This window comes from Patagioenas fasciata, chromosome 17, assembly GCF_037038585.1.
Source record: "Patagioenas fasciata isolate bPatFas1 chromosome 17, bPatFas1.hap1, whole genome shotgun sequence".
NCBI lineage: Eukaryota > Metazoa > Chordata > Aves > Columbiformes > Columbidae > Patagioenas > Patagioenas fasciata.
This window is the reverse complement of record NC_092536.1, coordinates 9,116,350-9,137,191: the sequence shown is the minus strand read 5'-3', so window position 1 is coordinate 9,137,191 and position 20,842 is coordinate 9,116,350. Positions and strand designations below refer to the sequence as shown.

The 20,842-nt window shown below is 46.1% G+C and overlaps 1 protein-coding gene across 5 annotated transcripts in view; it reads left to right on the top strand.

The window, feature by feature from the left end:
- Positions 1 to 20,634, top strand: part of GGT1 (gamma-glutamyltransferase 1) — a 58,725-nt gene extending 38,091 nt beyond the window's left edge. For 2 of the 5 annotated variants that reach the window (XM_071816137.1, XM_065851828.2), the window contains 12 exons: positions 10,223 to 10,390; positions 11,047 to 11,174; positions 11,411 to 11,500; positions 12,018 to 12,210; positions 13,387 to 13,544; positions 14,433 to 14,582; positions 15,065 to 15,201; positions 16,051 to 16,235; positions 17,046 to 17,173; positions 17,455 to 17,567; positions 18,626 to 18,739; positions 19,792 to 20,634. In XM_071816137.1, coding sequence (XP_071672238.1) covers positions 10,227 to 10,390; positions 11,047 to 11,174; positions 11,411 to 11,500; positions 12,018 to 12,210; positions 13,387 to 13,544; positions 14,433 to 14,582; positions 15,065 to 15,201; positions 16,051 to 16,235; positions 17,046 to 17,173; positions 17,455 to 17,567; positions 18,626 to 18,739; positions 19,792 to 19,935 — 1,704 coding nt within the window. In that variant the 5' untranslated portion in view covers positions 10,223 to 10,226 and the 3' untranslated portion in view covers positions 19,936 to 20,634. Of the gene's footprint in view, positions 1 to 4,125; positions 4,311 to 8,443; positions 8,512 to 10,222; positions 10,391 to 11,046; positions 11,175 to 11,410; positions 11,501 to 12,017; positions 12,211 to 13,386; positions 13,545 to 14,432; positions 14,583 to 15,064; positions 15,202 to 16,050; positions 16,236 to 17,045; positions 17,174 to 17,454; positions 17,568 to 18,625; positions 18,740 to 19,791 lie in introns of those variants that run through there. The other 3 variants (XM_071816134.1, XM_065851827.2, XM_071816135.1) reach the window with 3 other exon arrangements.
- Positions 20,635 to 20,842: the final 208 nt, after the last annotated feature.

Genomic DNA, 20,842 nt, shown 5'->3' with positions numbered 1-20,842 from the left:
CCTAAGCTATATAACCTAAATACCAGTACACCTCTCATAATCCATTCAAGTATCTTATACCACTGTCTAATAATCTTCTCCTTTAGATTCATGTATCTTCTACACGTGGAATATCCTTAGGATGATAATCACTTTGCCAGAATCAGAATCCCTTGGGATGAAAACAATTTTATTAATATGCCAGCAACATGAATCCTTGCTGTCAGAAAAGTACAACCTTAAAAGGCTTTACCAAAACTTTCCCGCTTTAAACACATCCCGGTGGTCTTTGTCAAAGGTAAATTGCTATTTCTTCTGCACAGTAATCAACAACACCTCTTGTGGCCAAGGAGCCTCATCAGCTGTCACACCGAAACACTGTCCCGGTAACGCTACTTCAGCCTCTTGTGAAGGCAGAAGAACATAACCAGAACTGGGCCACGTGGTTGGCAAGAAAGGATTAATAAACCTCCCCATTTACCAGTAGCTTTCGTTTTCCTTACCTTTGCCCCAGAAAGGAGCGTGCACCTATGGATGATATGCGAAACCAGACTTTATACAATGAGAAGATGTGGATTAGCAGGTTCCGCCTCTTTGAGCAGGTACATTATAGTGCAAGCAGCTCTCACTGGAGCGTAAGATGTGCTTTGGCTGTGGACAAACATCCGCTTATTTAGTTTCAGCTGTGAAAGTCAACAGTTGTGTCCCTACTCTTGGTCAATTTGACCTATTACATGCTAGGCAACTTTTCCAGTTCCTAAAGTACCTTTTCTCTTAAGGGTATCCCCTGGTAACTTGTTTTCCAGTGCTTTTGTAGCAGTGCTCTCTTTTTTTGCATGAGTGTTTCTCATGTAGTGTTTAGCTTAGATTAGGACTGCCTGCTACCCATGCAGCTGGTTCTTAACTTCCACTGGTTGCCCTAATCGTGGAAGACTGGAGCAAGAATAAAACTGTTATTTAGTGGGAAGAAGCCTCAGATGCTTATTAACATCTCTGTGTTACTGGGAACTCGAGATATTATTTGATGCTTATGTTCAGGTAGTACTGGATTGCAACATGGCTGTGTTAGAGGGGGAAAATGGTGGAAAAAAACCCAACCAAATAAAACTAACCTGCAAAATGAGGGCATCTTGTAACAGCTTCTGTTCTAATAACACATTAGGTTAACCGTCAGGAAATTGAGACCTTGGACTGTGTGTTCTGCCATAAAAAGGAGGAGTCTGAACAGTAGATGTGGTTGCGTGGTCTGTGTTGTGTGAGTTGTTGCTCGTGTTGCTTCCTGAAATTCCTGTGGAAAAAATCCATAGGGTGTGGGGGAAGAAACAAAAAGAAAAACTACCCAGAAGTGCCTTCAGGTTCCCTGATGCACTGCAGTAACTGCAAGTTCTGTTGGAAGAGCTGTGAAGGCATTGCTTCGTACGCTGATGGATGCAATCCTTTAGCAGAAGGAACTAACAGAGATTTCACTCCATTGCTCATGTTTCAATGTAATAGTGCATGCTAATTTTTAGCGAATCATAAAGATGACCGTAGCATGAACATCACAAATGGAAAGAGGTGGCAAGCCCTGCAGGAGGTACTTTTTTCTTTTTTTGTAAGGAGTTGAGACGTTGAGATTTACAAGGCAGAAATGCACCTGCATTAACCATGTATTTCTGTCTGAGGTGTGGCTTGGCTGTATGAAACAGTCAAAACTGAATTGTAACAGGAGAAACTATTATATTAATGCCTGGACAGAGATACTTGACAGTTCCCAAAGATGATGTACAACTGAAATGAGGTGGTTGTGCTGTGCAGCCTGTGCACAGCAAGGTATTCTCCTATCAGAACCAGAAACACTAACTTCAGGTTTCATAACTTTCTCTGACCCCATCTTCAACTCTACTTGTGCGTAAGTGGAAGAGTAACTTGCTGAGGAGTATCCAACTTGTTCCAGCTCTGTGCTGGTAAGAACATGCCACAGATGAGAGTGCATTGCCCTTGGAGTTGGACATAGGGATGTGCTTAATTTTGGTGGCTCACTGTTATAAAACTTGCCTTTCAGCAGTGGGGGTAAAAAGTAACAGCTGGATGATCATGATTTAGAGCAGAGGTTTCTTGCAGGTAGCAGCCTTTGTACCCTCTGAGACAAATGTGGTGACAGGGAGATCCTTTTCTGACCTAGACCTGCTTCAGGGAAATAATTTTATAGCTCTGAAATTGCTTTTAAGTATAAAACCTGATACTGCTACACCTATGAGCTTACTAAATTAAGGAAAGGGTTCAGTTCAGATTGTATCTTAAATTCCCCTATAAAATATTAATCATTCAATATTAAAGGTATGACAGGCTGGAAGTGCAGTTCAGTTTACTGGGGGCAAAGGGCAGATATCTTTCCACACTATCTGCCCCTTCAGAGGATAGTCGTTTTGGAACAGCTCCTGTCACAATCTTTTTCTGTGGAGCATCGTGGCTCTCACATCAATACATTAGATTGTATGTGTTACTCACTGAATGTGGCCTGGGCTTTGAATGTGTGCATTAGAGTGGCCAGGTAGAAATAGTAGATACATCAAATCCTTCTGAGTCTTCAGAACATTTCCTGTGCCAGTACCTAGTTTCCAGAAAGCTTCCCTTTTTGCTCAAGATCTCTCAGACAATAGCAATATAATGGAAGGGACCTGGCCTCTGGATGCAATGTCTTGAAACGGGTATTTGAAAGTCCTCTTTGGGCACATGCTCAATTCTTTCCAGAAATCTCAAGGTTGGAATGCTCATGTTTTATAAGGCTGGTTTTACCAAATGTGAATGTTAAACAGAACTCCATTTTGGTGCCGTTAGGGAAAGATGTAGTTTTAAGCAGAGGAATTATGGCTTGTGTTCCACGAAAGCCTTTAGTCTTGGAGCTAGGCCAAACTTTATTGCTGAGTCATTGTGATATAGATAACACACTTCTGAAGTAATAAATATCCAGTGTGTCCAGGTTCAAGTGAGGTAGAGTGATTGGGCAGGTTTGGAATTGAGATATTAACTACTTGGCTGATCCCAATGGGTCAAAAGTTAGCATCTAGCAGTACTGACTGGCATCTAGACAGCCTTTGCTTCATCCTGCATTTGCAGGACAGCCTGCTGGCTAAAAATAAGGCTTAGGACATGTGGGCTTGAGTCCTCGCTGTGCCCAAGTTTCAGGCAAGCTATGATTTGCCTGTGCTACGTGCTGGGTGAGCATTAGCTCTTGTATTCAAAGCTGGGTCTGGGGTTTCTAGCAAGCCGTGGGCAGCAGCAGTGGTGTAAGCTTTAGCAGGCAAGTCCTTAGAGTCCGAAGACATTTCATGCAGCTCATCACCTTGAATCTGGGTTGCTACTGGGGTTTATGCTACACTGTTCAATGGCAGGTGAGCTGCAACCTTTGAGCTGCAACTGTACTTCTATACTTGGTGCAAGCAGACATGGCGAATTGTTGCTTAAAAGCCTCAGTAAGGTTTAGTGATGGAGGCTGGGTTTCTTCATCCCTACCTTCCTGCCATCCTTCCTGCAGGAGGGTGCTGCCACGGGAGCAGGGGTGGCAGAACGGGCGTTGCATGTACTCGTTGCTGCTGGAGTATTTATCTGAACTAAAATCAATGACAATTTAAGGTAGTGCGTAGCTGTGATTGCCAAAGAACAGATGATATGAGAGCTGATCAGGTGCCCTTGCACTGCCTGGAGTCACTCACACTTGGCAGAGAGGTTATTCCCACCAACTGTAATCACAGCTGAATCTGTCAGGGTGTGTGAGTTTGAGCCACAAGGTACAGACATGCTTAAAATCCAGTGTCATTTTGAACAATAAGGCTACGGGTTGGTTAGGCAAGAGGGGCGGCAGGGTACAGGACCACGTGGATATGGGAGCACTTCTACTTAAAGTGACCACATATTTTCTCAGTTATGTATTCAGAACTTAAGAGCCAGTGATGAGGTGTGAGAACACTCACATTTGCACCTCGTAGTAACTGAATCAAAGAACACAGAATGATTCTACTGGTGATATGCAACCTTTGTGGAAGCCAAAATATGCATTTTAAAAGGTGTGGGTTCTTGACTCTTCACCCAGTCAATGATTACTTATGCATTCCTCTGGTGAATTCAAGCATAACGAGTTTCAATGGGTTAATCTCCGTGAGCAGAGCAGTACAAATATCAAATAGTGTGGTACGCTTCAGAGAGCTTTTATGGGAAGATAGTGGTTACTGCTACAAGGACACATGGTCCCTAGAAAGGGGTTTGCTGCTTGAGAAAAGGATACTCAAAGGATACCAGTACATAAAGATCTGAGCAGAAGGACAGGACAGACTTGCAAAAACTCTCAAGAGGTAAGGGGGGATTAGAAATTACCTTCGTTAAGCCATTTCCCTCAACCTGGAAGTGCTGTGTAGGATTTCTTATTCAACACAATATGGGACAATGTGACTTTTTTTAATATATTAGATGAAAGCTTGCCAAAAGAGTGTGATAGGACCTGACTAACCAGTCTGAATAAGCTCAGGTCTAATAAACAACTTCTATTTAAAGGCAGAATAGCATCTGAAAACATATCTTCCAACAGCTGGAAGAATAGAAGTACTTTAATGAAGCATTTTGATTTTAAATTGGGTGTGAATGTAACAGTGATGTTCTGAATGAGTTTACGAAACTTTATTTTAATAACTTGCATTTTTGAGATTGTTTGCCAGTTCTGGATTTCTGAGAGATTCACAACTACAGAAGTTGTGAAAATCATGTGAAATGGGGTATTCTGCATTTATTCCACCTTTCTGCCTTTTCTAACTGCATAGTTTATGCTGAAGTGTCTCGAATTTAAAAAAAAAAAAAGTGAATTTGACACTAAAATTTATGCAGGAAACATGAAAGTATTTTTGGGGAAAAAAGGTTGTTTCAAGAGGAAATTATTATCTCTCAGTGAACTTGGAGTTTACAGTGGACAGAATACTGCGTGCCATTAGACTTCAGAAAACCTAATGCTTGTGGAGGAGTTTTGAATCTTGATTACAGTAGCTGGAACAGCCTGCTGGAACAGCCTGCTTCATTCAGGGACTTGTTGCTCGGATCTGTTCCGTGTGGGTTATCTCTGGCTCGACATCACAGCAATGAGTAGGGACCACTGATTTCTGCGGAGGCCTTTCTCCCTAAAATTGATCTGTGTGCACATGAGCCTTCAGTACCAGGCTTAACAAAGAGGATGCTGAAGGCTTTTAACCTGCATCTGGGAGGAATAGCCCTTGGGAATAAGTAGCCTGTCCCGTCAAACAGTAGGTGCGCCTGTAGCCAGACAGGTCCGACCGATCGATTCTGCATGCCCAATCCCAAAGTACGATGTCAGTACGAGTCTTATATACACCTTTGAGATGGCTCCACCTGTGTGATCAGTTGCAGGCACCTTCATTAGGTTGTCGCATAGTGCTGGATCGGTAACAGGATGTTTGTGTGAACAGCCCCTGCTGCTAGCAACCTGGTTCTGCTCTTTTGAGGCCTCTGTGGGCTTATACTCCTGGGGACCCTGTGATAATCTTGCAGCTCTTCACTCTACGTCCCTTTTCACTGAAAAGTCACTGACAGTTCAGTATGCACAACAGTAGAGTGTGAAAACATTATTTCAGTTGCTTATTATTGATTATTTAAATATGGCAATGTGATTGATATGGATTAGACTTTGAGTTTTATCGGAAGAGCTTAGCCTATGTGCTGTGGCAAGATTCAAGCTGTCCAGTCCATCCTTGCATAACGTGTGCTGCCTGGGGAAAGTAAGGATGGGTGTCTCAAAGCTAATGGCCAAGTATTGCTGCTGGGCTGATGGTGGGAGTACCAGGACCTCTTTCTTAGGAGTGGGTGCTGAGGTTTGTGGCTGTTGAAAGATGGGTTTAAAGCCTGTTTGGTGGAAGTTTCAGGTGTTGTCAGTGGATACTTTCTTCACTACTTCATTCAGGAACAAGGCAGTGCCTGGCCATACCTGGACTCCTTTGTCATCCTCTGGTATCCCACTCTTCTCTCTCCCCTGCCTTATGGCTGGCACATCTCATCTTTCTCTTCTTTCAGTTCTCCTTTCAGCTTTCCCTGACCATGGCAGGTTCCTCATCTCTCCAGTGTGCTCCAGCTCTCTTGGCAGAGATGTCAGACCCTGTATTCCCTGCTGACACTAGCTAACCTGTTGGACTGGGGTTCTTTTAATTCAAAAACAATATCATGTTTAAGAAAATGTGAATGTTGTAATACATCCAAATACATCTCAATGAGGTTGCTCGCATAAGTGTAACTCTGCTACTTGATGGTCCTTCCCATCTCCCAATATAAATTAAGACAAACTATCAGCCTACATTTTAAATTCCGTGGCTCAGACTGGCTGTTGGACCATTATACTAGTGAGTTTAACCATCAGGAAGTGGACACCTTGGATTGTGTGTTCTGCCATAAAAAGGAGGAGTCTGAACAGTAGATGTGGTTGAGTGATCTGTGTTGTGTGAGTTGTTGCTCTTGTTGCTTCCTGAAATTCCTGTGGAAAAAATCCATAGGGTGTGGGAGAAGAAACAAAAAGAAAAGCTACCCAGAAGTGCCTTCAGGTTCCCTGATGCACTGCAGTAACTTCAAGTTCTGTTGGAAGAGCTGTGAAGGCATTGCTTCATATGCTGATGGATGCAATCCTTTAGCATTTTAAATTCTGTGGCTAGGACTGGCTGTTGGACCATTATAGCAATGAGAAATAACCATGTTACTTTTAATGGTTTTATAGCCCCTCTCTCCTGGAGACCTACTGCTGCTGCCAAGCAGTGCTGTGTGACTGAAGTGCTGGCCAAGCCTCCAAACAGCTGGATTTAGCAGAGGTCTGGAGGTGGAAACCAGCATCGGCAGACAATAGCTGGGGAGCCAGCTCAGGTGGCAGCACACAGCTGCTGGTCTGCTCCTAGCAATAAATCCTAGCAGGGACTCGACTTCAGAGCCGAGACTCAAGAAGTCTGTCAGTGCAAAAAGTCAGCTGTTCCTGCAGCGTGCCTGCCCGGGACACAGGGCAAGTGTGGAGAGGTGGGTTAGAGCGTGGGTGTCTGCGGACTCCTGATCCATCACCTGATTGCTACACAGCAAACAAAGTGCCTGTTCGGCTTGGTGATTATTCTCAGCTGAGTTTGCTCTCTGTACTGTTGCAGAAGAGAAAGCTGTAATTCTTTAGCTCATATATCTGCAGCTTCCTTACCAGGATCAATCTGACGTGTTGCACAGATGGCACTTTTATTAAGAAAATTCCCTTTTTGTGGCCCTGGTTGGGTCCCAGAGGCCCAGCCCAGAGGGCAACGTGGCACCACAGCACAGTGCAGGAGCAGTGCCCAGCAATCAGTGTCTCTTCTCCACTGCAGACTGTGTGCTGGTTCCTGCTGCCAGGGGTGTGTGTCTGATCCTCACCCCAGGGGCTGGCTACGGATCAGGAGCCGCACCTGTGGCATATGGAATGGGCTGGAGGGCCCCTTTCAAGGTCTGTGCATGCACTGGGCAGCTGGGCACTCAGTGTGGAGATCTTATGGGTCTAGCAGATGCTCACAAGTGTCATCTGAATCCAGAGAGGAGGTGAAAGATGAGAGCAGAGGTACCATCTGAGGTTTCCCCTTCTCCTCGCCTGCTCTCAGACTAATTTGCTGGACAAGGCATTAAATCTTTCCAGGATCCCAGCAGAGACGCAAGTGGTTGTGCAGGAGAACTGCACAGCCCCAGCCAGGAGCTGATGGGTTAACACACCACCCATGGCGCTTGAGTCACCCCAGGCTTGGGGGACAGCCCAGCATAGAGCAGCCTTCAGATAAAACAAAGTACCTTCTGCCTAGCTGGGCTGCAGATAAAAGATCCCATGGCATTTCTTGTGAAGCCTGGAGGAGACTGCCAGTGCTGAAGCTGAACTCTCTCTGCCAACAAACAAAACTGTGTTTAAACTCTGAGGCTGTGTGTGAGCTATTGTTGGGGACATAATGGCTTCTCTGTTTCCCTGCACAGTCATTGCTCTGCAACCATGCCACTGGTCTCTTTTAAAAGTAGTTGAGTGTAAATCAAGTTCTAGAACCTGGCAAGACGTTTCATACATTTACCTTTTACTGCCCTCAGTTGACATTTGTTTACAGAACAGCACATATAGTAGATTTACACCTTAGTTTGAGCTGCTTTACTTGGAGATGGAAGTCTTTAGCACTCAGACTGAGACTCACATATACAGGGCTTGAATAGCAAATATATATCTCCTAATTTAAATAACAGGAGGGTGAAATGAGGTGGAGGGGGCAGTGCTTGCTATTCTCCTCCTTCTGAGAAGAGTTTTGCTTTGGCTGGCCTGACCCTTTTTCTCTAGTTAGCTCAGCGCTGGCATACTCACTGCTCCCTAATCCTGCTGCTGCTGCAAGGCAGCGAGTGCTGCTCTGACTGCTGGAGTTTGCTCTACTTTGGGCTGTTGAAGATCTATGGAGGATGGGGCTGATGAATCTGCTCTTCAGCCGCAATGCCGGGGATTGGCTTGTCTCTGAGGATGGCAGATGCTTCGGTAAGGTAAAGGGCACCTTGGCTTTTACGCAAGCACAGTGGTTGTGAAAACCTGAAGCTGCACTACACAGGGAAGCTGGTCCCTGAAGGCAATATGATGAATTTAGGTCTTTTTTTGCTGAAACAATCCTGTAATGGGAAAGGTCAAAGAGTAGCTATTCAAGCTGTGTTTCATGAACTGCCAGTCCCAATATGATGGCAGTGACTCTCCATCTCCCCAGTAGCTCTTGACTCATACTGGTGTATGTCTGGAATATGCTCACTGGAGAGCTCCTTGGTGTCCTGGTGCTTGCTCACAGATGAACTGTAACCCTGTGCACCCCAAGAGCATCTATATGCAGGACTAGGAAACGTGGAGACATGAGCACTGGCCATCACCCTCTGAAAGTTGCAGGTTGATTGGAAAGGTGCTCTGGCCAAGGGCCCTGGACAGGAGGGTGTGCTGTGCTCACCCTGCGGTGTGCCAAACAGCTTTGGCCAGGGTTGCTCGCTAGTGACTAAGATGTGTTTTGCACTGGTCATTGACAACCTTCTGGACAGAGACTCCTTCATAGACAGATTATTTCAAAGCAGATTATATGAAGTTAAACCTCTGAATTTTTCCTCTGTGAGGATGATGTGAGTCATGACTAACATCAATTATGTTCTGCTCCTTGGATTTCCGTTCTCACTGCTGCTTTTTTGATGTATGAGGTTACCTACCTGCTATAAGACAGGTTCTCACTCAAGTGATAGTTTGGGTCCTTTTCGTTGCTGGTACTGTAACACTTCAGAGCTCTTATCAGAAGGCTCCCAGGAGTCCCTGGGGTGCTCAGTGAAGTAGATCACCCTGCAAACAGGATGGCAATAATAGGTAAAAGAGAAGCTGGTAAAAGCTTTGGAGTTGTTAGAAGGGTGGTTCTGCACAGAGATAGCAGGGGCATAAAGAAATATCACCAGCAGTGCCCACAGAAAAGGTCTTGATATGAATCTGAGTGAGGAAATTTGGGAGACCACCTCTGTGAGAGGTTCAGGGGAGGAGGAGCTGCTCACTGCCCACAGCTCAGAACTCATGGAAACCTGATAAAAAGCAAGGGCTGAAAAGATTGGAAGAATTCATATATCCAGCCTCACCATGTGGCTGTGAAGTAAGGAGAAAGAAGTCGACACAAAGGGCTGCTCACCTGCCTGCCTTCAGAGTGTGGGCAGGATGCGGTCCTTGACTCCGTCACATTACAAAGGAGGTGAAGGGGCTGCCAGCGTGTGTTGGAGGGAAAATCCAGTAAAAAGTCTCTGATTGCAATTGCTGACTTGATTTGGGAATTAGGTAAAATACAATCTGACATTGGCCCCTGTCCTTCTAAGCAGAGCAGTAACTTAAATGCCTGCTGAGCATCTAAAATCCTCAGACCATAAAGTCACACTTGGTTGTCCTGTCACCATTGAAAGGTAATGGTACAGGATATCTTGAACATCCCCTCTCCTCTTGATATTCTATTTCACTTCAAAGTAGAACATCACTCTGATGTAACTGTTAAGCCCAGAACTGGGCTCACACCTTCCCTGCCAACTCCTTCTCAAACTGCCCTGCCATGGGCAGAGCTGTCATCGGCAGGGGGGAAAACAGTGGATGTGAAAGAATGTAGAAGAAAACACTGCTCTTGTGCCTGATCATCTGCTCCCTACTTCCCATGTCCCCCAGAAGCAGCAAGGCTGATGATCCTTTTTCTTCCCACAGGAAGATGAAGAAGCGCTGTGTGGTGACCGGAGCGCTGACTGCAGCCCTGCTGGGAATTGTCTTGTTCCTGGTTCTCTTCTTTGGGCTGCGCGCTGGCTTGGAGGACACACACATTTATCAGAGGGCGGCTGTGGCTACAGATGCGGGGCAGTGCTCAATAATTGGAAGGTACCTGCTGACTGTGCCATGACTCTTGTTATCTCTGACAGCTTTTCCGCAAGACAAAACTGTTGTTTCTTTGATATCCAGGTGCAAGCCTGGCAGTTTCCCAGCACAAATGATCTCTAACCTCACTGTAGAAAGACAAAACCATAATAAAACCTGAGCTTTTAGCATGCCTGACCAATGTTCCTGCAGTTGCTCAAAGACAACATAGCAGGCAAAGATTCCCTAGATGCATGAACAAGGGGAACAAGAGATGCTTTTCAAGCTCCTTTTAAAAACCATTTATTAAGCTGTTTCCCAGTTGTAGATGCAAGTGCTGCAGATTTCAGGCTCCTCAGAGAGTTGTCATTTCTCATGTCTAATGAATGTGTCTGAGATGTCTGTCCCCAAGCATACTTTGACATATCTTGGTGTTTTCGAGGTAGTTTACATGTCTGTCTAATGAGGGCTGATGTGGTCTGCACCTAGATTGTTAGGATCTACTCTCTAAGGTGACAGGAGCTCAAAACTTCTGTTCCTGAGGAACCTCTAGACTGAACATGCACATATGTACATTAGAGAATCTGTTATAGCTGCTCCGATGAGATAGCTCCACTGCTGACAGGTAGCTGAGACACTGTAACATGTCACCATGTGATGCCTTCTCTTCTGCTGCACAGGGACATCCTTCAGCAAGGAGGATCAGCAGTGGATGCTGCGATTGCAGCTCTGCTTTGTGTAGGACTCATGAATGCTCACAGCATGGGCATTGGAGGGGGCCTCTTCTTTACCATCTACAGCAGCACAGGTAAGGGACAAGGCCATACACATCTGGGACAGTTTGAGAACTATTTATCTAAAGCAGGTGATTTATCCTACCTGAGGAAAGATAAGAGACTGACTCCCACAGCTTCTGGGGGAACAGGCTGTCCTCAAAATAATTGCCAAGAAACAGGCTCACATTGATCAGACTTCTTCAGCAGAGACCACACCTGTGTGTGGAGTCCAGAGCTAAACTTCATCTTCCTTGCTCTGTCATTAAAGGAAAAGTGGAAATCATTAATGCAAGAGAGGTGGCTCCAAAAAGCGCATCGGAGGACATGTTTGGGAACAACACACAGCTCTCTCTGAAAGGTATGGCAAAGGCGGTTTCATTGGTTAGGTGGGACCGCATAGCTCCAGCATTACCTGTTACTGAAATGTCTGAATTAAGAATTTCTTTTGGTTAGATTCTTGCATATCTACAGGATTTCTCACCTAGAAATGTCCTCTGTTTACACAATCTGCAAGCACAGACTGTGTCCTCGTACTGTAAAGTGTTCTCCTCTGAGGGATTGGAAGCTGCAGGCAGCTATGATAGCTTCCGTGTTGTGAGCAGCTTTTCTCCAGTACAGAGCCAACTGAGGGGAAATGACCCAAAAACCTGAGTTACCAGCAAGAGGACAGACGTGTTTCAACAGTCCAGAATATGTATGCAGAAATGTGAGGCCAAATAATTCTATTAGTATTGTATGCATAAGCTGAGCTGGTCATAGTACGCATAATCCCTGCCTAAAAACAGGGCTGACAGAGAAGGCTGCTCTAGCTCCTTGTCCACTAATCACTTTCTTTTCTTGCTGTGGAAGACTAATACATTCTTTATCTGCTCCAGGAGGACTGTCCATTGCTGTTCCAGGAGAAATACGTGGGTATGAACTGGCTCACAAACGTCATGGCAAACTGGCATGGAAAGACCTGTTTCTACCCAGTATCAAGTTGGCAAGAGAAGGATTCCCTCTTGGGAAAGGACTTGCAGCAGCCATCAAATCAAGAGAGGAGTCAATTGAAAGCAATCCCTCACTGTGGTAGGTAGAGCAGTCTCGCTGTGGCAGGTAAAGCAGGTGCTGTTCTGTGCAGAGAAATTTGGGGTGACTGCATCCTAGCTGAGGAGTCTCTGTGCTTGTGTAACGTAGTGTCTGTGAGGAGTGTGCCTCCCCTCCAGTGACCATACTCACTGTACCTGCTGGTACACCTGAAGGTGCTAAATCATGTGGCAAATATTAGGAATGTTCAGTCCTGACCTTTAAAGGGAAATAAATTCTGCTCTCAAAGTTCATTTGTCTGAGTAAAGGTGGAATTAGAGTACATGCTGGGATAAATCTGTCAGATGGCGATGTATTTTCTGAATCCCCAGCTTTTCCTCATGCTCTAGGTGCACTAACCTAATCTGACCTGCATTGAGGGCAATTGCAGAGTCTCCTTGAATATCTCATTTGCTGTCAGGCTGTGGGAATTTGGGTCATCTCTTACTCTGTGGTCAGCCTCCCTCAAGCAATGCCTCTGACCATCCACTCTGGGCAATAGCTATGAACATGAAGGGCTTTAAATGCTCTTCTACTTCCTCTTACAGTCAAACCCATGGTGTCTGTGCCTCACTGAGGATCATGCTTAATCCTCTCTTTCCCTCAAAATCTCTGCCAGCTGCAGGTGGGTTTCCAATCCAATTGGGATGTACAGCCCGGGCCTGGCTCCTGTAGTTCCATCTGGCAGGTCCATGGCAGCACATTCATGATCTGTGATGAGGGAGCTAGAGAGGAAACTACCTCAAAGTGTTCTGACAAACAGGAATTAAATGCATTCTCCTGGACTCACTGGAAGCTGTGAGCCTCATAGCTTCATAGTCTGTGCTCTGAACTGAACTGCTTGAGGTCCAGGATGATGGCCCCTCCTGGGCATCTTGAGACAGTTGTTGGCCCCTTGGGCAGGTAGGGAGAGCGGCCTGCCTTGGTGAAAAAGATTGACAGTTCCTCCTGAAGGCTTCACTGAGCAAACTCTGAGCGATGTGGAGTCCCAGGTCAGAAACCACCATTCAGTTTTATGTCCCAGAGCAAGATATCAGGACCCCTGGGGCTCAGGCAGTTTCTCTTCTCCCCAAGAAGCCTCTAGCATGAACACTCAAATATTGTGTCAGCTGGTACAGGTACACAGAGTTCTGAACTTGTCTCTCAGATCTGATCTTGTCAATCTCATTTCTCTGTTAGCGAAGTGTTCTGCAGAGGAGGGAAAATTCTGCATGAGGGCGATATCGTCAAGATGCCTAAACTAGCCAGCACGTACGAGACTATAGCCAATGAAGGAGCAGATGCGTTTTACACAGGAAGCCTGGCAAAACAGATCATCGATGACATCCGCAGTGTAGGTGAGAAACAGGACATCTGTCCAAAACAGCGTGAGTGACCTGCCTGCTGCGGCTCAGCATCCAGGGAGGAGCCGATGACCTGCAGAAGCCTTGAAAGCGGGTCCAGCCTGCTGACTGAAATGCCGCCCCTGAGATCTGTGTCAACAGGACACCCAAGAGAAGCCATTAGTGCTTTAAGGGATGAAACACAGTCAGAAATGGATAGTAAATACTGTGCATTTCTGTCTAGCAAGTCTCTGTGTTTCTGGATAGAGCTGAGCAGATACATGCTGTTTACAGAGCCTGAATCCCACAAGTTTCTGCCTAGAACAATAACATACCTGGTCCTGTAAACACTGAGCTTGTTTAATCTCTCGGTGCCACTAGATGGGGGTAGTATCCTGTCCTGACTAGCTAGCACTGGCTAGCTTCGGTCAGCCTCCTGTGACCAAGTCATTTACTGGCTCGATTTATTTATTACTTTATTTTTATTTTACTGTCTTCCCCTTTCTGTTAAGAAAGGCAATGGAACATACAAATTATTCTGTTTGTGGGGTAGCACAAAGCATCTGCACCCAAAAGCTGCATCCTCCTCCTGTAAGCAGAACTCTTAAGGACGTTTTGTTACCTGACATTGCTGGTGACCTTTGTAAAAAAGATGGATCACCAGATTTCTGACTGCCGTAAGTCAGCCCAATTTCAAGCTTAGGCTATCTGAACCTCAGCGGGATCTATCAAGGAATAAATTCATCTCTGGTGCACCCATCTTTGCTCTCTTTACCTCGCAACTTTTAGGATTTGTCTGCGTTCCTCTGGTCTTTGCTGTGATGCATGGTGATGGACTCTTACTTCTTCTTCCCACCAGAGATCACACAAACCCACATCTATAGTTTCCTCCTCTTTTTCCAGGGGGCATTGTCACTTTGGATGACCTGCGGGACTACAACGCAACAGTGATTGAAGACCCCATACAGCTCACGCTTGGGGAGTTTACCCTCTACACACCTAGTGCCCCCCTGAGTGGCCCAGTGCTTGCCCTCATTTTAAACATCCTGAAAGGTGAGAGTGCCCTGACTGGTGCCTGATGAGCAGCAGGAGCTGCCAGAGCTGTGAAGACACCACCTTGTTTGTTGTGGCAGCTGGGCCTCCCTTGGGAGTGCTCCAGCAGAGAAGAAGTCTGAGACCCCAGGAGGGATCAGAGATGCAGAAACATTCCTCTTCTGCTGCAAACTTAGGGGTGTTACTTTCCTACTTGAAATACAGGTGTGAGAGGAAAAATATGCTCCCAACTTGGGCACTTCCCTGGTACTTGCATGGGTGGAAACCAATTTGTACTTGAGGCTTCTTTAGAAACCCTGCTGATGACTCCTACAGTGCTCAAAACTACCAGAGCTCCTGTCCATGTGGAGATTGTACAGTCCAGAGACTGCATTTCTATAGAAACTGGGTTTCAAGGTTACACCATTTGACACAGGTTGATTAGCAGTCCATTGACCGTGTACTTTCCTTTGTGTTCACAATTGTTTGTCTTCTGTTGCCAGGATATAATTTCTCTGCTGACAGCATCAAAACCACGGAGGAGAAAGGTTTGACTTACCACCGCATTGTGGAGGCATTTCGCTTTGCCTACGCCAAGAGGACTTTACTGGGAGATCCAAAATTTGTCAACAATACAGAGGTACCTGGCAAAAGCCTTTTCTTTTTGCAACACCAAGGCTGAATGGAACATAGCTTAAAGTTTTTGGGTGACTAAACTTTGGCAGGGATGCTCTGCACCACTTGCTATTGACAGGCACTGAAATATCTGTGATCAAAATGTGAAGTCCTGTGGGACTCCTGACTGAGCTGTGAGGGATATAAATGGAGGAAACCTTCCTACTGTGAGGAAAAGCAGAATCCTCAATTCACCAGAAGTGCTTGAGTATATCTAGGGCTAACTCTCCCTGTTTTCATAGTGTTTGAAGCCTTGTTTATTAGGTGACATTCCCAGCATCCTTGTAGCTCTCTAACCACAGTCCTACCTATAGTAAATGGACTTAAGAAGGGGTGAGGCAGAAATCCTCCTTTTCCCAGCTTTGCACTTTGTGCTTTTACTTCTGTGACTCTGCAAAAGCAGCAGGATCTAAGCCTGGCTTGGCTTGATGGACACAAATTCGCAACTTACAGAAGAATGATCAGAGCTTGCCTTGGCCTAGTCCTCTCAGCCCCACCCCTTTCCTCTCATCCCTGAAGCAAGTGTAACACTGCTTGCCTGCACCTTACAGCAGTGTTGAGGACAGCTTTCCATAGATGTGCAGTAATGGATGCTGATTAACTTCCCACACAAAGGGGTGCACTGTGACTGCTTACGATGCTCTTTGGTACAATGTCCGTCTTTCGAGAAGGAGGAAAGCCCCTGCTGGAAAGCAATAGCCTCCCTGCTGGGATTTGCCACTCTTCCATGGTCTGAAGTATTGGATATCAGCCTCATAGCTACATGCCTCTTAAACTTAATCTGCTGAGTAACTGCACTGCATTTCTCTGACAGGCAATCGGGAACATGACGTCGGAGTTCTTTGCGGATAGTCTCCGGGGGAAAATCACAAACGTCTCCCATCCAGTTGACTACTATGAGCCAGTATATTACACTGGAGATAATGCCGGTACATCCCACCTCTCCATTGTGGCTGATGATGGCAGTGCTGTGTCCGCCACCAGCACCATCAACCAATAGTATGAGCTCAGACATTACTTCCATGTGGGCCTTTGCCATCTTCCTAGTGGTGGTTCTGTGGTTGGTATAAAACGTCCCTGAACTGTCACCTTTCTGGCGGGGTAGTGATGGGTAGCACTGATGATGGGCACTTCTGCTGAGCTTGCAGGTCAGTTCTTAACACTGAAGCTTATGTGGTTGGGTCAGAGGACAAAATGTGTCCCCTCTCACATTGGGTTCACCCCCCAAGAAAACATTCACTGCATCTGGATCTTCTCATAAGCACTGGTATCACTGCCGGCTCCGATTTCCCAGGCATCTGGAAGGAATTTGAGCTAATACAGCTGGCCTGGAAGTGCAGTGTTTGACTTCAAGTGCTGTCAGGAAGAGCTGTGTTCTGTATGTATGGCCTGAAGCTGGGGGGGTGAAGGTTCTTTTTTGTCCGTAGAAAATGTCTCCAGCTTGACACATCTAAGCAAAACCCCAATCATTCCCATGTGCCTGCCTTTGAGCTCTGCTGCCTCTGAATGGAGCACAGGGCTGCCCAGCTGGGAGGGGAATTGTTTGTAGTTCACTGTTGTGCTGTTTCTCCCCTTGGGGTCTTTGCAGGGGAGCTGCAGAGCAGGGCTCTGGGCTTCCTTTTTGTGTACGTGTGTATTCATGGTATAAACTATTTCCTTCCCCAAGGGGTGACAAAATGTCCTTTACAACGGGAGGGAGGGGAGATTTACTCCAATCAAATCTCAGGTTTCACACTGCAGTAATTTGCGTGAACCTCTTCCCGGATTTGCTCTGGTTTTGACATGTCTGCATCAACTTGTTTTGTCTAGCTTTGGCTCTGATGTGCGATCCAATGTGAGTGGAATCATATTTAATGATGAGATGGATGACTTCAGCTCGCCTTACATAATCAATGGATTCGGGATCCCTCCTTCTCCAGCAAATTTCATAGCACCAGGTAGCTGTAAACTACCTTCCTGGCTCAGACTTTTGGCTATATCTTGCATGCTAATGCTGTGGTGTCTGCAAGGTGGGCTGCAGCACATCTATGATCAGGCACAGATCTGAGGCTTTTTCCAGGGGACAGGGATAGTGGGATCCCCAAGGGCTGACCAAGACACATGAGCTTAGTCAGGAAGGTGGCTACAGAGGCTCTGGGTTTAGACACGGAGCAGAAGCTGGTAGTTTGCAATCTGCAGGTAGAAAACTGAACCTCTGTTGCATCTGTGTCCCCAACAGGTAAACAGCCGATGTCTTCTATGTGCCCCTCCATCTTGGTGGATAAAACAAAGAAGGTCAGGATGGTGGTTGGTGCGTCTGGAGGAACAAAAATAACCACAGCAACAGCACTGGTATGTGATAATTTGGGCAAACTGGGGACAAGGCTGAGGCAAAACAAAGTGGGGGAGAGGAAGTGTTGGGGGTAAGGGGCTCAAGTCTCTGCCTGTGATGTGACCATGACTGTGGCTCCCTGCTGTGGGCCGGGGGCCTGAGAGGTTCTTGCCTGGACTTCTGAGGGCCACATCTCCAATGCCAACTCCTGCCAGAGCTACAAAGGGTCTCTTATTAAATTATTTCCTTTGGTGATTCCAGGTCTTTTCGCAAGTTGTTCTTACCACTTGTGGTGATTTGTGACTGGTTTAGCTTTGACTTCTGTTCCCTGGATCTCCATGAACTAGTCTGTTTGTCTAGTTTAGAGCCATTCCCATCCACCATCCTCAGCTTTGGATGAAAGTCACAGAGAGAAGCTAAATAAGAACTTAGGTGAGGTGCAGCATCAGGCTCTCTGTGAACTGCTGTGGCAGCCGCTCAAGTGCCCAGACAGACCAGAAGTGACTGCAGGAGAAAGCTGCCTCCTGTGCCTGCACACATGGCAGGTTGGAGCACCAGGCTGGGTGCTGCTTTCTGGCTGAGGCAGAGGAGAAACCTCCATAAAAACTGCTACAAGCAGCTTTCTAAGCCCTTGATCCTGAGGCTCTTCTCACTTGGCAGCAGCTCCAACCTGCAATTTAAGCATGTAAAGATGAGACGAACTTAAGGAAACTGGTTGTGCAGTAGCAGGAAGGTGTAGCTATGTGTTTGCTGAGGTAACTGCTGTGCATCTAAACCAGTGCTAGCTTAATCATAGTGGCATAAATCTAGCCACAATAGTTTGAGGATCCTTTTATTATGTTAATTTTAGTAACTCAAGGTTTCCTTGTGTGGGAATCCTCCTCAGCATACACAAGATGACTTGTTGCAGTGGTGTTTGCTTTGGCAAGAGAGGAACTGGTGCAAGCAGCAGGAACCAGGAATTACTGCTTTTACATGCTCTGGTGAACATCCTTCTGATATCTCTGCTTATTTTGCTACAAGGGTCAGGCCTCTTTGAAGGCAAGTTACTAACATTAAGGCGTTTTGCTTCTCATAGACAATCATGAATTCCGTCTGGTTTGGTTATGATGTGAAGAAAGCAGTGGAAGAGCCCAGAATTCACGATCAGCTGTTTCCCAATGTCACGGAGCTGGAGCAGCAAATAGAGGAGGTTTGTCTAACTGGAGTCTGGGGTGCGCCTGAATTTCTTGTATGATGCTGGGTTCCTATTGTCGCGAAGGCATGCGCCTGTGGAAAGTCATGAAGCTTTGCCAAATATTCCTAGGCAAGCAGTATTAAAGCTGGCACAGGTCAAGTGCGGGGTCGCAATAAGCTGTTCAAAGTGTACCTTTAGTCTCAGTCACATGGATTTAAGGCCTAGCGCGTTCAAGCATGACCTACATCTGAAACTGATGTTCTGTATCTCCTTGCAATGTTGTTTGGCTCAAAGGACTTAGAAAATAGCAAACCCCATCAGAGCCTGGACCATCCAGCAATCTAAATCCAGTGGCTCTCAGGAAACCCTTGATCTATTGTGCAATCTCCTGATGGATCCCAAAGCGCTGGCACAGAGCTAGAGAGGGAGGATGCGCAGAGGGACCTAAGAACAAACTGGAAAATGTTTTCACAGCGGAGGTCTCTGTGCTGTTAGTCTGAGAGCTGATGGCAGGATCTGCCTCACTCTGCCTACTGCTCATGTGAGCTGGCAGCTTCATTCACCCTGAGGACTGAGACAGGTGTGGTCGTTGTACATATCTTAACCCATGTCTCTATATTAGCAAAAAATGCATAAGGTAGTTTTCATCAAACTATACAGAAGACCCTCCTTTAATAAGTTTCTTGTTAAAATAACAGCTGAGATACCTGCCTGCACCAGGGAGGATGCTCTGCACTGTACAAGTCCTGTGTTTTCCCCAGTTCTCAAACTGGACCCGTCAGTTCTGGTAGCTCGTATACGAATATCTGAAGCAGAATGCTCTGTGACCAGGAATAGTATCAATAGCCCACACTGAGTGACACAAATGCAACATCTTCTCAATTCCACCTCTTCAAAGGCAGGACACCCCAGAAAGCAAAGAGAAGAGGAGGAACAGCATGTAGTTTTAGGAGACCTACCTAAAACAGGCACTGAATGGTTGGGTAGTCATGGAGGATGCAGGTTGCAGGCTACAGCATGTGTGCAGTTGCTCTGTCCTGGTGTCCTTATTCACTTCTGCATTCCAGGCTGTAGAAGAACAACTAAGGAAGAGAAAACATGATACCACACGGGTGAGCGGCGGTGCGGTCGTGCAGGCCATTCTCAGAACCGATGACGGATGGGCTGCAGCCTCTGATTCCCGGAAAGGCGGCTTCCCTGCAGGCTACTGACGTGGCTCAGCTCCTTTTTTCAGTGTCTAGTGAGACACTGAGGTGTGTTTGGGGGGAAGATCCTTTAGGTCTGCAACTCAGGGACTTCTCACAGGAAAGAGAACAAATTTACCTGTGGTTCTGTTGACAGAGCTGGGACAGTTTTCTACAGCCATGACCGAAGTGCCTCATGCCACAGCAGTCTGCTAAGACAGGCGCGTCTCCCAGGACGTGCAGTACTTACTTGAAGAGTCTGTTCTGCCTTGAAGAATTTGTTCCCTGCCTCCTCTCCACCCTGTGAAGACAGATTGGGTACCCAGAGTTTCTGAAAAGGTCCAGCTCACCCAAGCTGCAGGAAGTGTTTCCCTTGCACAACGTCAGCTATAAGGAATGTCCCTGTCACTGCTAGAGATGAGATTTGTTTCTTGTTGAGTAGATGGGGGTTGCAGGACTTTGGGTTTTCAAAGCTACAAACTGATAGGTCTGTGCCGTGACAGGAAGCCCAGCTCTAGCCTGGGGTAAGCCTTCACAAACTCGTCACTCTTTCTTTTAACAGAAGATGTTTCTGATTTTCACTTCACTTGGTTATTGGAGATGAGTGGGTAAATGGGCAAGTGGCTTCAATCTTTTTTATATTTCTGTTGAGAAGGTCTAAAGGGAAGATGCTACCTGTAAAACTCTGAGCACAACTAAAATAAATAAATATGGAGTCACAGATTTTTCTTGCCTGCACAGTTGCTACTGTGAAAAGTAGGACTATGTGAGTCTGCATGAAAGAAGCTCTCCTGAGACTTTTTCTTTCTTCACTCCTTTGATGAAGCTGTGATTGAAAATAACAGTTACATAGCTAAAACAAGTTTGTTTTTCTCTAGTTTTCTTTTTACTACATCATACTGCAGGCCTGAAATACCAGAGCTGAGGAGGTGAA